This window comes from Eutrema salsugineum, unplaced genomic scaffold (assembly GCF_000478725.1).
Source record: "Eutrema salsugineum unplaced genomic scaffold, Eutsalg1_0 scaffold_8, whole genome shotgun sequence".
Taxonomy (NCBI): Eukaryota; Viridiplantae; Streptophyta; class Magnoliopsida; order Brassicales; family Brassicaceae; genus Eutrema; species Eutrema salsugineum.
Window position 1 is genome coordinate 11578807 of NW_006256414.1, and position 11780 is coordinate 11590586.

An 11780-nucleotide genomic window follows, 5' to 3' on the forward strand; every position below is an offset into this window, starting at 1 on the left:
TTCTGAACAGCTCCTGCCAACCTCCTGGTGCATGATCTTGTCATTGGCGCATCCGGTTCCTGCTCCACGACCTGATCTTCAACCCGCAGTTCAGCCTCTGGTTCCATGATCGCATCATCTGAAATCCTCCGGTTTGGCCAGTCCATTATAGCTCCAGAAGATGCTAGAAAAGACCATCCGAGAGTCACTAGATGTGTTGCGTCTCTTGTTTCGACAATGTAGAAGTCGACAGGCACAATGCAATCTCCTATTCTCAAGGGAATGTAATGAGCTATCCCTTGAGGTGTTGCATTGGAATCATCAGCTAGACTAATCTTTGCTCTAGTCCTGCACAGGTGCTTAATACCAAGTCTCAAAGCAATTACCTTGGACATCATATTAAGACAAGCTCCAGAATCACAAAGCACGTTTTTAAACATTTCTCCTCTAATAAAACAAGATAAGAGAAACTGACCTGCACCTTCGATTTTGTGAAGTGTTCAAACAGGTTTACCTCTTTTGGCATGATTGAGCAGGTCTTCTACTTCAGGGATTAATTCTTTGCTCTCACAGAAGTAGTGGCCTATCATGAAGTCCTTGCAAGCTCTGGCAAAGGTGATTCCTTCAGGCAAATTTCGAACCACTTCGTTGAACTTATTAAGCTTTTCTTTGCTGATTTTGTTGGTGTAGTGGCTACATTCTTCAAGTTTTTAAGGTGGATCGCATAGACAACTGCTTCTGGTGATGTCATGTATCGAGCTCGCATAAAGTATCTATGTATATCCTCTTTAGACTCCTTGCACTACCTGAAAGAGACTTGCAAACGACCAAACTTCTGTTGGGGTCGGTTTCCACCCCACATAGATAAACCATCCCAAAATAACTAAGTATAGGAAATAGGAGAGCCGTGATCATCAAAACGGGAGAGCCGTTCTCATCAAGGAAAGGAGGGAGAACCGCAATCACCAAGTGGGAGAGCCGAAAAAGAAGGAGATGGGCCGAGCCGTATAAAGTGGACCGAGCCCCTGTTTCGCATACCTAGGCCGAGCCGTACCGCGGTAAGGCAGAGCGAATCACGGGCCGAGCCGTAGAGAGTTTAGGTGGGCCGAGCCGTAAAAAAGCATGATGGGCCGAGCCGAAGCCTTGAGAGGTGAAGCCCACTGAAAACCCTAGGCGAGATGCAAAGGCGGTCAGTCACACGTGGCGATAAGGAAATATTCCGAAAATCTCGCCCGAGATTTTCGGCTAGGCGGTTTAGAAAATCAGTATAAATATGTGATGTATGTAATTCATTCCGCCAACTTTGGCAACCCTAAGCAATAAGAACCAAATATTTTCACAGCAAGAAAAGCTCTCTCTGGATCTTACTGTCTTTGGCGATAAACCCTAGAAGTTTCTGATCCCTTAGTTTCTTTACAAATCTTTGGTTGTGCGAGTTTTGGCTCACACAATTTGGCGCCGTCTGTGGGAAAACGAAACTTTCTTACTCTATATCGACAAAGCTTTAAGATTGGAAGAACATGGCGAGCAACGCTAACGACGACAACAACAACACCGGTAACGGCGCGGATAAGGACGCTCCAGGATCAGGCACAACGACCGCGCCGACAACGATGGCGACGACCGAAACCCATGAGGAGATGCGATACATGATAGCTGCGTTGATGAAAAAGATCGACGACCAAGACAAAAGAAACGAGGCGATTACGGCGAGGCTCGACGCGATGGCAGCAGAGCGACAGCATCCGACTTGGAGAGCCGGAGTCAACGACCCGATGGATGGAATTCGGAGACGCTTCGACTTCTCGACGCCCGCCGAAGCCTCAGGGAGTGGTGCAAGAAACTCCTCTTTTCTTCGTCCCCTCGACGAACGCACTCCTGCAGCAACCCGAGTCAACATGACCGAGCCACCTCCACTACGCCGCAACTCCAGGTAACGAGCCGGGGAGGAAGGAGACGACGCGATCGATGTAGACGCCCAGCGAAACGACGAGACCATAAATCCGCAACAAACTGGCTCAGCTCGTCGAATCAGTGAAGAAGAACTCGCCTCGGCACTGAACGGCATCCGGACTGACGAAGTCTCCGATCCAGCCCGAGGCGATAACCCAACCGAAGCGGACGAAAATCCCCAATGGAACGAGCAGGAAGAGCGCGAAGACGAGCCGAGGCGAGAGGAGCGAGAGCGACTCCCCCAATCAAAGGGAATGACTCACGCACAAACCCTCGAGCTTAAAGAGCTGCGAGCCTCTATGGCTCGAACGGTAGCTGAAATACGCGCTATGAAATCCCAAGTGCACAACGCGACAAGTGCCGCACCCGAAATCGACCGAATGCTCGAAGAAACCCAAAGAACCCCGTTCACCGCAAGGATCACGGAAGCCAGGATTCCCGAGCCGGAGAAGGTGAGAATTCCGTTCTACGAAGGAACAACTGACCCAAAAGCACACATCACAGCGTTTCGAATAGCGATGGGGCGAGCCTTCACAAAGAACGCCGCTAAACTCACCAAGCGCGAAGTGGATGCCGGATACTGTCTGCTCTTCGTGGAGCATCTCAAGGGAGCCGCACTCGAGTGGTTCTCAAGGCAGGAACGAAATTCAATCGGCAGTTTTCAACAGCTCTCCGCCTTGTTCCTTAAGCAATACTCGATGTTTATGGACAGAGGAACATCTGATGCCGACAAGTGGACACTATCTCAAGGACCGAACGAACCGCTTCGTGAGTACATGGCGCGATTCAAGGCAGTCGTATCCAAAATAGAAGGGATAAGCTACAAAGCTGCACTCGAGGCTCTGAAACGATCCTTGTGGTACAAATCCGAATTCCGCCGCGAGATGGCTCTCAATACGCCACAAACAATTCAAGACGCGTTGCACCGATCATCAGACTTCGTCGTAAACGAGGAGGAAATGAAAAACTTGGACGAGCAGTACGAAGCCACGAAAGCAGCGATCCGAAGCTCAATTTTGCCGCGCCCAACCAAGAGGGGCAATCCATCAGGCAACGCAACAACGCAGAGTTCAGAAGAACCTAGGAGCGGAGGTGCCCATAACTACCAGGTCAGCTCCGGACGCGGAAGAGGAGAGCCGCGCAACAATACTTGGGTGAGAAAGTCAGCCAACTACGACGAGAAGGCTTTCTGCGAGTATCACCAGACCTACGGACACTCAACGGCTCAATGCCGGACTCTAGGAGCAAAGCTCGCAGCAAAAATGGCAGCAGGAGAGCTCCAAAACGCGGTCACCCTTAAAGACCTCGTCCCCAACGAGCAACAGGAAAAAGCCGAGCCGAATGGTGCGGCGGAACCAGCGAATCCTCCCCGACGAGGCGATAACCCCAAGCGCGACAGGCGAGGCGAACCTGAAGAGCGACCCGAGCCGAGGCAAAGGATCAATATGATCATGGGTGGATCCCAGTACTATCAAGATACCGTTTCCTCAATCAAGGCCTATCAGCGCCGAGCCGAAGCAAAGGAGAATTGGACAAAGCCGACTGACATTCCAAACACGGTGATCTCTTTTGCCGAGGAGGAAACAGCAGGAATCGACCGACCTCACAACGATCCGTTAGTGGTCGAGCTAACGATCAGGGATCATGACGTAGCAAGGGTGCTCATCGATACTGGAAGCTCGGTGAATGTCATCTTCAGGGAAACGCTCAGAAGAATGGGAATCGACCTCTCCGAGGTGGAGGCAATCCCCAAACCTCTAACCGGATTTTCGGGAGAAACGACGATGACTATGGGAACGAACAGGCTTCCTGTGGTAGCCGGCGGAGTCACCAAGATCGTCGAGTTTTGCGTCACTGACCTCCCAGCCATCTATAATGTCATCATGGGAACCCCTTGGATCAACGGGATGAGGGCGGTACCTTCCACCTATCATCTTTGTCTCAAATTCCCAACTCCATCAGGTGTCAAAACGATATGGGGAAATCAGAAGGAATCAAGAAATTGCTTCCTAACCGAGCACAAACTAAGGAACCCCGTGACCGACGCACGAGCTGACATAGACCGCAAAAAGATGAAGATAGACAGAGAGCCCGCGAACGAGCTCTCCAAACTCTTATAGCAATTACAGATCGCGGAGAGCCGCGAAACACGCACCGAGCCGATATGTGACGCAGTGGACTCGGTGTGCATAGACGAGGCGCATCCGGAGCGGTGCGTCGAAATTGGAACACAACTAGGCGAACCCCTGAGAAGCAAGCTCCTTTCCCTCCTCAAGGAAAACGTCGACACCTTTGCCTGGACGGCGGAAGACATGCCAGGCATCAGCATCGATGTAACCTGTCACGAGCTGAATGTGGATCCGACCTTCAAACCAGTCAAGCAGAAAAGAAGAAAGCTTGGTCCAGAACGAGCTAAAGCAGTCAACGACGAGGTCGAGAGATTACTCAAGGTAGGATCAATCGCCGAGGCCAAATATCCGGACTGGCTCGCAAACCCGGTGGTTGTGAAGAAAAAGAACGGCAAGTGGCGAGTCTGTGTGGATTTCACCGACCTCAACAAGGCGTGCCCAAAAGACAGCTTTCCCCTGCCACATATCGACCGGCTCGTCGAGGCCACTGCGGGGAACAAACTGTTAACATTTATGGACGCGTTCTCCGGCTATAATCAGATCCTGATGCATCCTGATGATCGGGAAAAAACGGCATTCATAACCGATCGCGGGATATATTGCTACAAAGTCATGCCGTACGGGCTCAAGAACGCAGGAGCAACGTATCAACGGCTCGTCAACAAAATGTTTGCAGCTCAGCTCGGGAAAACTATGGAGGTATACATCGACGACATGTTAGTCAAATCACTCGAGGAGGAAGACCACGTCGCGCACCTACAAGAATGTTTCGAACAGCTGAACAAGCACAACATGAAGCTAAATCCGGCGAAGTGCAAGTTCGCGGTCACCTCGGGAGAATTCCTTGGCTATCTGGTAACCCACCGAGGCATAGAAGCAAACCCCAAGCAGATTAAGGCGTTAATTGAAATGCCCTCTCCGAGGACGAAGCGCGAAGTACAAAGGCTAACAGGAAGACTCGCTGCGCTAAATAGATTTATTTCCCGTTCCACGGACAAATGCCTGCCTTTCTACGACACCCTCAGAGGAAACAAGAAATTTGAATGGGACGAACGATGTGAGACGGCTTTCCAAGAACTGAAGACTTATCTGGCGAGCCCACCAATCTTAGCAAAACCGGTCGAAGGAGAGCCGCTCTTCCTCTACATCGCGGTGTCTGCTACAGCTGTAAGTGGGGTATTAATCAGAGAAGAACGATCCGAGCAAAAACCCATTTTCTACATCAGCCAAACACTGACCGATGCCGAGACTCGCTACCCACAAATCGAGAAGGTCGCCCTAGCCGTCGTAGTCTCGGCTCGCAAGCTGCGCCCATACTTTCAGTCGCATTCGATTGTTGTGCTCGCCACACTCCCGCTGCGCTCGATCCTGCACAGCCCAAGCCAATTCGGTCGGCTCGCCAAGTGGGCCATAGAGCTGAGCGAATACGACATCGAGTATCGGAATAGGTCGTCCGCAAAATCACAAGTGCTCGCCGATTTCCTCATTGAACTCCCGGCCGAAGCAACAAACGAGCCAACCCTAGACGAAGTATGGACATTGCACGTCGACGGCTCGTCATCTAAACATGGCTCGGGAACAGGAATCCGCCTCACCTCTCCCACCGGAGAAATACTTGAGCAGTCTTTTCGCCTGAACTTCCACGCCTCGAACAACGAAGCGGAATACGAAGCACTGGTCGCCGGCATACGGCTAGCACAAGGAATCGGAGTTCGAAAGATAAGAACCTTCTGCGACTCGTAGCTCGTAGCATGTCAGTTCAACGGAGAATACGAGGCGAAGGATGGACGTATGGGCGCTTACCTCAAAGTGGTCCGGGAGTTGGTGCAAAAGTTTGAAGAGTTCGAACTCACTCGAATTCCTCGAGGAGAAAACACCTCGGCCGACGCCCTAGCAGCACTCGCTTCGACCTTGGACCCGGACCTCCGACGAACGATCCCAGTCGAATTCGTCGAACGCCCTAGCATCGAAGAAGTGGAAGGAGTTCGGCTGATAAATCCCCCTGAACAAGAACCAGAAGACGACGAAGCCATTCCAATGGAAGAAGACGCCTCGTCAGCCGAGCCGGAATACGGCTGCGACAAAGAATGGCTCGGAGCCATCCGAATGTACATCGCCGACGGAGAAGCGCCAACCGACAAATGGGAAGCCCGCAAGCTAAAAGCTCAGGCAGCACGCTATGTCCTCGTCGATGGCGAGGTGTTTAAATGGAGATTTTCGGGGCCTCTCATGACATGCGTCGAAGGACCAGAAGCAAGAAAGATCATGCACGAGGTGCACAGCGGCGCGTGCGGTAACCACTCCAGCGGAAGGTCGCTCGCTCTCAAGATAAAACGGCACGGCTACTTCTGGCCTACGATGGTCAAAGACTGCGAGAAATTCATGGCGAAATGCGAGAAGTGTCAGCGGCACGCTCCAACAATTCACCAACCTACCGAGCTGCTCTCGTCAATCTCGTCGCCTTATCCGTTCATGAGATGGTCGATGGACATCGTCAGACCTCTACATCGCTCAAAGCAGAAGCGTTTTCTTCTCGTCCTCACGGATTACTTCTCCAAGTGGGTCGAGGCCGATTCTTACGCAAGTATAAAAGATGTTCAGGTCGAACACTTCGTCTGGAAAAATATAATCTGCCGACACGGGGTCCCTTACGAGATCGTCTCCGACAACGGATCCCAGTTTATCTCAACACGCTTCGAAGCTTTCTGCGAGAAGTGGAAAATCCGTCTCAGCAAATCTACGCCAAGATACCCTCAAGGGAATGGACAAGCCGAAGCAGCCAACAAGACGATCCTCGACGGTCTGAAAAAGAGGCTCGACGCAAAGAAAGGACGGTGGGCAGACGAACTCGAAGGAGTCCTTTGGTCTCATCGGACAACTCCGCGCCGAGCCACTGGGGAAACTCCCTTCGCTCTGGTCTACGGATCGGAGTGCGTAATTCCCCCCGAGGTGGATTTCCCAGGTATTCGACGAAGACTTCTACCAGGACAAGAAGGCTTAAACCACTTAATGATGTTGGATGAGCTCGACCTAATCAACGAAAAGCGCGATCAAGCCCTAGTTCGAATCCAGAACTACCAACAAGCAACGGCGCGATACTACAACAAAAACGTTTGTAGCCGAAGATTCAAAGAAGGAGAGCTCGTCCTCCGAAAGGTCTTCCAAAATACTGCCGAGAAGAACGCAGGAAATCTCGGAGCAAATTGGGAAGGTCCGTACAAGATCTCCAAAGTGGTGCGTCCGGGAGTCTACAAACTCGCAACACTAGCTGACGAGGCGATTCCTAGATCATGGAACGCAATGCATCTGAAGAAATACTATCACTAAGGATACAGCACGACCAACATGAACTACGGGACGGCTTGATCCCTGAAAAGGGTACGTAGGCAGCCCGTCTTCGGACGGGTTCAGTTGTCCCCCCTCCTAAAAAGGGGGGGGGAGTGGTTAAATTATTATCGCTTCGGCTAGCTTCACATTGTAACAAGCTCGGATTTTTAAGAGTTTATCGCTCATCACTTCGGCAAATAATCATACCACGTCGGCATAATGTCACGACCCGATTACCTCGGACCTTAATCGATCCTCAGTTTCACTTCGGCAAACTAAGCCTCCGAACGCCTCGTCTCGTTGCTGGCCACAACGGGGCAACAAGTACAAAGTTCTCTAAACGGACTTTTACCACCTTTCCTAGGACGAGGGTACAAGTTACATCTTCTACGGATAAAAATTAAGCGCGCTATACAAATATTAGACCAAAAACGTATCTGGTCGCCTCGGTTTACTATCGTACACGAGAATATAAGTCGAGACTACATCGCTTTCTCTAAAACCGAAGTAAACTCTTAAAACCCGGACAAACATACTCATCCTCTCGGAAACACCGGTCCATAGTCAGGTTTAATGACACCTCATTCTTTCCTAAACAAAAACAAAACGCCTCGTCGTCTACACGGCTCGGCATCACGCAAAGTATGAAACGCCTCGTCATTAAATACGGTTCAGCATTACCCGCAAAAATTCGCCTCGACATTATCACTTTAAAAATGTCCAGCATCATCTAAAAGATGTTCCACAAAACTAACTCCCAGCTCGGGATTAAGAATCCAAACGATGTCTTAAAACGAACTCAACCCTTAGCTCGTAATTCTATCATTTTCTAAGGATTCGGCTAAGGAAGCAGTCAAAATCATTACAGCAGTTCTTATCCTCGACATTTTTCCCTAAGCCAACGGTTGAAAATAAGTGCATCAAATCCTAAAACAAGCTAAGGGAAAGAGAATTTATTCACAAAACGAAAGTAAATGTCAGATGGATAAAGCCGTCCAGGCGTCGGTTACAAAACAGAGTTCAAAAACAAAAAAAAAAACCTAAGTACAAAAAGATTAAAATTGTAACAGGGGAGAGCAGAGAGAATCAGGCCGCGGACTGCGTCTCACGTTCGGCAAGGAGGTTCGAGAGGACTGGCGTGCCTGCGTTCGACCCGTTCGGGTCCACCACTCCTAATTTAGCCGCTGTCTCTTCGAGCGGCTCGTTCTCGAGGGTGGTGTCGAGTCCGGCGATACGGGGGAGTAGTACAGCTCGCCCCGAATCTCGGAAGCGATGCGCTCGTACGCCTCCTCGTCGGCGTACTCGTTTTCCCAGTTTTTCAACTTTGCTTCCTCGTCGTCGAGCGTCGGGGCATCTGGTTTCTTCAGGTCGGCAATCATCGCCAGATTGCCCCTGATCTGTCCCAGATCATTCTCGTCATTTTTGGCTTTTTCAAGCCGAACCAGACCCTCCTCCACCTTGGCGAGGCATTCTTGAAACTTCGCTGTGAGCTCTCGCCTCGTCTCCTTTTTCGCCCTCTTGACCTTGGCATCAAACAAGGCGTCCTTGGCCTCGATACGCCTCTTCAGCATCGCCACCTCGGCGCTTTTGGCTCTCCTCGCCTCCTCAAGGCGAATGACCGAGGCGGAGACTTTATCTACGTTTGCGCGCAGAACGATCTTCTCCTCTTCTAGCCTGGACGCTCTGGCCGTCGCCTCGTCCTCCCCTTTACCACCGCGGCTTCGGCCTGAGCCTCTTCTAGCTTCTTCTTTGACGCTGCGGATTCAATTTTGGCCTCGGCCAAACGACGTTCGACCTTAGATAAGTCCGCCTCGTACTCAGCCATCAGATCATTAATAGCCGCGACGAACTGCAAAGAATAAGCTCGCGATCAACACTTAGCAAAATTCGCAAGAGTAAAAGGAAACAAATGAAACGTACCTTAGTACCGCGTTGCGCCATCGCGCCGTATGATCTCGGCCTCCTCAGCTTCTCAGGAGGAGGAAGGCGCGAGTTTGCGTTATTAACGCAAGAGAACATAACGGCAGAAGCATCAGGGTCGTCGACGACCAACTTACGCGTAGCGGGATCTCCAGGCGCCGGTTTTCGCCTTTTCTTGGCCGGCTCGTCTTTCTGAACGGCGACTCCCTTTCCCTTGTCAGCAGCCAAACGTTTTCGGCTGGGGTCGTGCTTCTGAACGACTGAAGTCGGCGGCCTCGTCGACTTCGGGAGCGCCAAGATAGCGGAGTGCGAAGGCGTTTTGCTCCGCGCTTCCGAACCGTCCCCGGACGCCTCGGGAACTATCTCGCCCGGCTCCACCTCGGGCGCTGTCTCTTTCTCAGCCGCCTCGGCAACGTTGCCTTCTGCGGCTCGGATCGTCACAGCCTCTTCCCGGCTCTGGGGGTCGGGTTGAAGGATGGCCTCGGCTTGCGCCGGAACCGCCTCGGCACGCGCCGGAACCGCCTCGGCACGTGCCGGAACCGCCTCGGCCTGCGCCTGAGCCGCCTCGGCAGCTCGTCTAGCGGCTTCCTCCTGTTCGCGTCTCTTCCTTTCTCGGAGGGTTAAGATCACCATCTTTTCACGGGTATCTCTGGAGGAACTGGAGGATGAAGAGCTGACGGGAACTCCTGCAAGAATGGCTCGCGCCTTCTCTACTCTCTCGAGGGTGAAATTCTTTCTCCAGTTAACCTTCCGCGCTGAAGGAGAGTCTCGAACGGCAAACAGGTCGTCGGGAATCGGGGGAAGATAGCACCGAACTGCAAAACAAAGCAAAAAAAAGGTGTCAGAAAAGGAAGAAAGTTGAACCGAATCTCCGAGCCGAGGCAAAGCTTCGGGTCGGCTACCAAGTGGTCCCCAGGCGGTCTTGGTTCGGCAAACGTAATCCTCGCCGACCGACGCCTCATTCACTAAAACGTAGAAGAAGCGTTCGGTCCAGAGCTGGTCCTTGCTGGGAAAACCGCCGATAATCCGTCGTTTCGCCTTGTTAGAAATATAGAACCTGTTTCCTTTCGGAGCCTTCCTGATTTCCAGCAAGTTCAGCAGGTGATTCAACTCGATGTCAAGACCGCATTCGAAGCTTCGGACTAAAATGCCGATCATATGCTGCAGTCCCCTCGGCATAATCTGCCCGATCGAGATCCCGTGTTTCCAAAGGTATTCGAGGATCACTCCGGGGATTGGGAACCAGAGGAAGCAAAGCTCGAAGAACGCCTCGTACAGAGTGAAATGATTCTCTGGAGGGTTGTCGGCGCGGTCACTTTTCTCTGGGACAACGAACTCTACCGCCTCGGATATTCCGAAGCGATGCCTCAATGCTTCGAGCGACTCAAGGGAGCAGAGTGTAGACCCAGGCGGGTCGGGTTTTTGCCTCTTAACTCTCGGCGCTCGTCCAGATGTGGAAGCACCTCGGGACGCCATGAGGCGTTCCAACTCAAGCCTCGCCTCGAAAAGATCAAAGGGAAACGCCTCCTCCTCGGCCTTGAGCGCGGCTCGGTTAATATCCTCGTTAGGAGCGGGATCCTGGGGACGGCTCGTCAAAACCGACGGCTCGCCATCCAGAGAACCGACATCCGATGGGTTTTCATCATTTGACGCCTCGTCAGATGAATTGTTGGAAGGGCTCGGCGAAGCAGACGCCTCGGAAGAATCCATCGCACCCCTCGCCTCGGCGTCTATACGGCTCGGCTCGTAGTGGAAAAGTGGATCTAACGACTCGTCGGAACGGTTCGACATACTTTACAACTTTTACAATGAATTACAACCTGACTCGGCGAGCCTCTACCGGAAAAAGATCTGGAACGGCGGAGACCTCGGAAACCCTAGCCGGAAAATAAATAAACTAGAGAGAGAAAGAAGAGAGAAGGGAGAGCTACCTTTAGTGAAAACGAGTGAGTCGGGAAATAATGAGGAGAAGTGAAGGAGCTCACCAATTTATAGAAAAACGAAGCGCGTGAATCCCGCGTGAACCTCGGGAAGCCATCCAACAGCGCGTGGGATCCGCGGCGAATTGGTCATACCGGTTTGCGTCGTTGGCACGCGCCGAAAGATCCGGAACTTCCTCTCGGAAGACCAACAGTCAGGGTACCCAGGATAACGAAACGACTTGGTAAAGACTCTCTCTCACTTGCATCGCCTCATCGTCTAACGAAAAGGCTCGGCATTAACTATCTCTCTCAAAACGCCTCGTCGTTAAAACGGCTCGGCATTGTCTATCTCTCTCGAAACGCCTCGTCGTTAAACAAAATGGCTCGGCATTAGATCTCGCTTGCATCGCCTCGTCGTTAAACAAAACGGCTCGGCATTAGATCTCACTTGCATCGCCTCGTCGTTAAAAAAAACGGCTCGGTATTAACTATCTCTCTCAAAACGCCTCGTCGTTAAACAAAACGGCTCGGCATTATCTATCTCTCTCGA

General features: G+C 51.7%; 2 protein-coding genes across 2 annotated transcripts; one reads left to right on the forward strand and one right to left on the reverse strand.

Annotated features, from left to right (window-relative positions):
• Window positions 1-1499: 1499 nt before the first annotated feature.
• LOC112088892 lies at window positions 1500-4052 on the forward strand. The gene is made up of 2 exons (XM_024159268.1): window positions 1500-1912; window positions 2015-4052. The coding sequence occupies exons 1-2, from the start codon at window positions 1500-1502 to the stop codon at window positions 4050-4052; spliced, it is 2451 nt and encodes an 816-aa protein (XP_024015036.1).
• A 4508-nt stretch (window positions 4053-8560) lies between these two features.
• LOC112088895 (uncharacterized protein At3g60930, chloroplastic-like) lies at window positions 8561-11099 on the reverse strand. Its single transcript, XM_024159276.1, has 4 exons — window positions 10211-11099; window positions 9309-10123; window positions 9100-9237; window positions 8561-8989 (listed from the first exon to the last, which is right to left on the reverse strand). The coding sequence occupies exons 1-4, from the start codon at window positions 11097-11099 to the stop codon at window positions 8561-8563; spliced, it is 2271 nt and encodes a 756-aa protein (XP_024015044.1).
• Window positions 11100-11780: the final 681 nt, after the last annotated feature.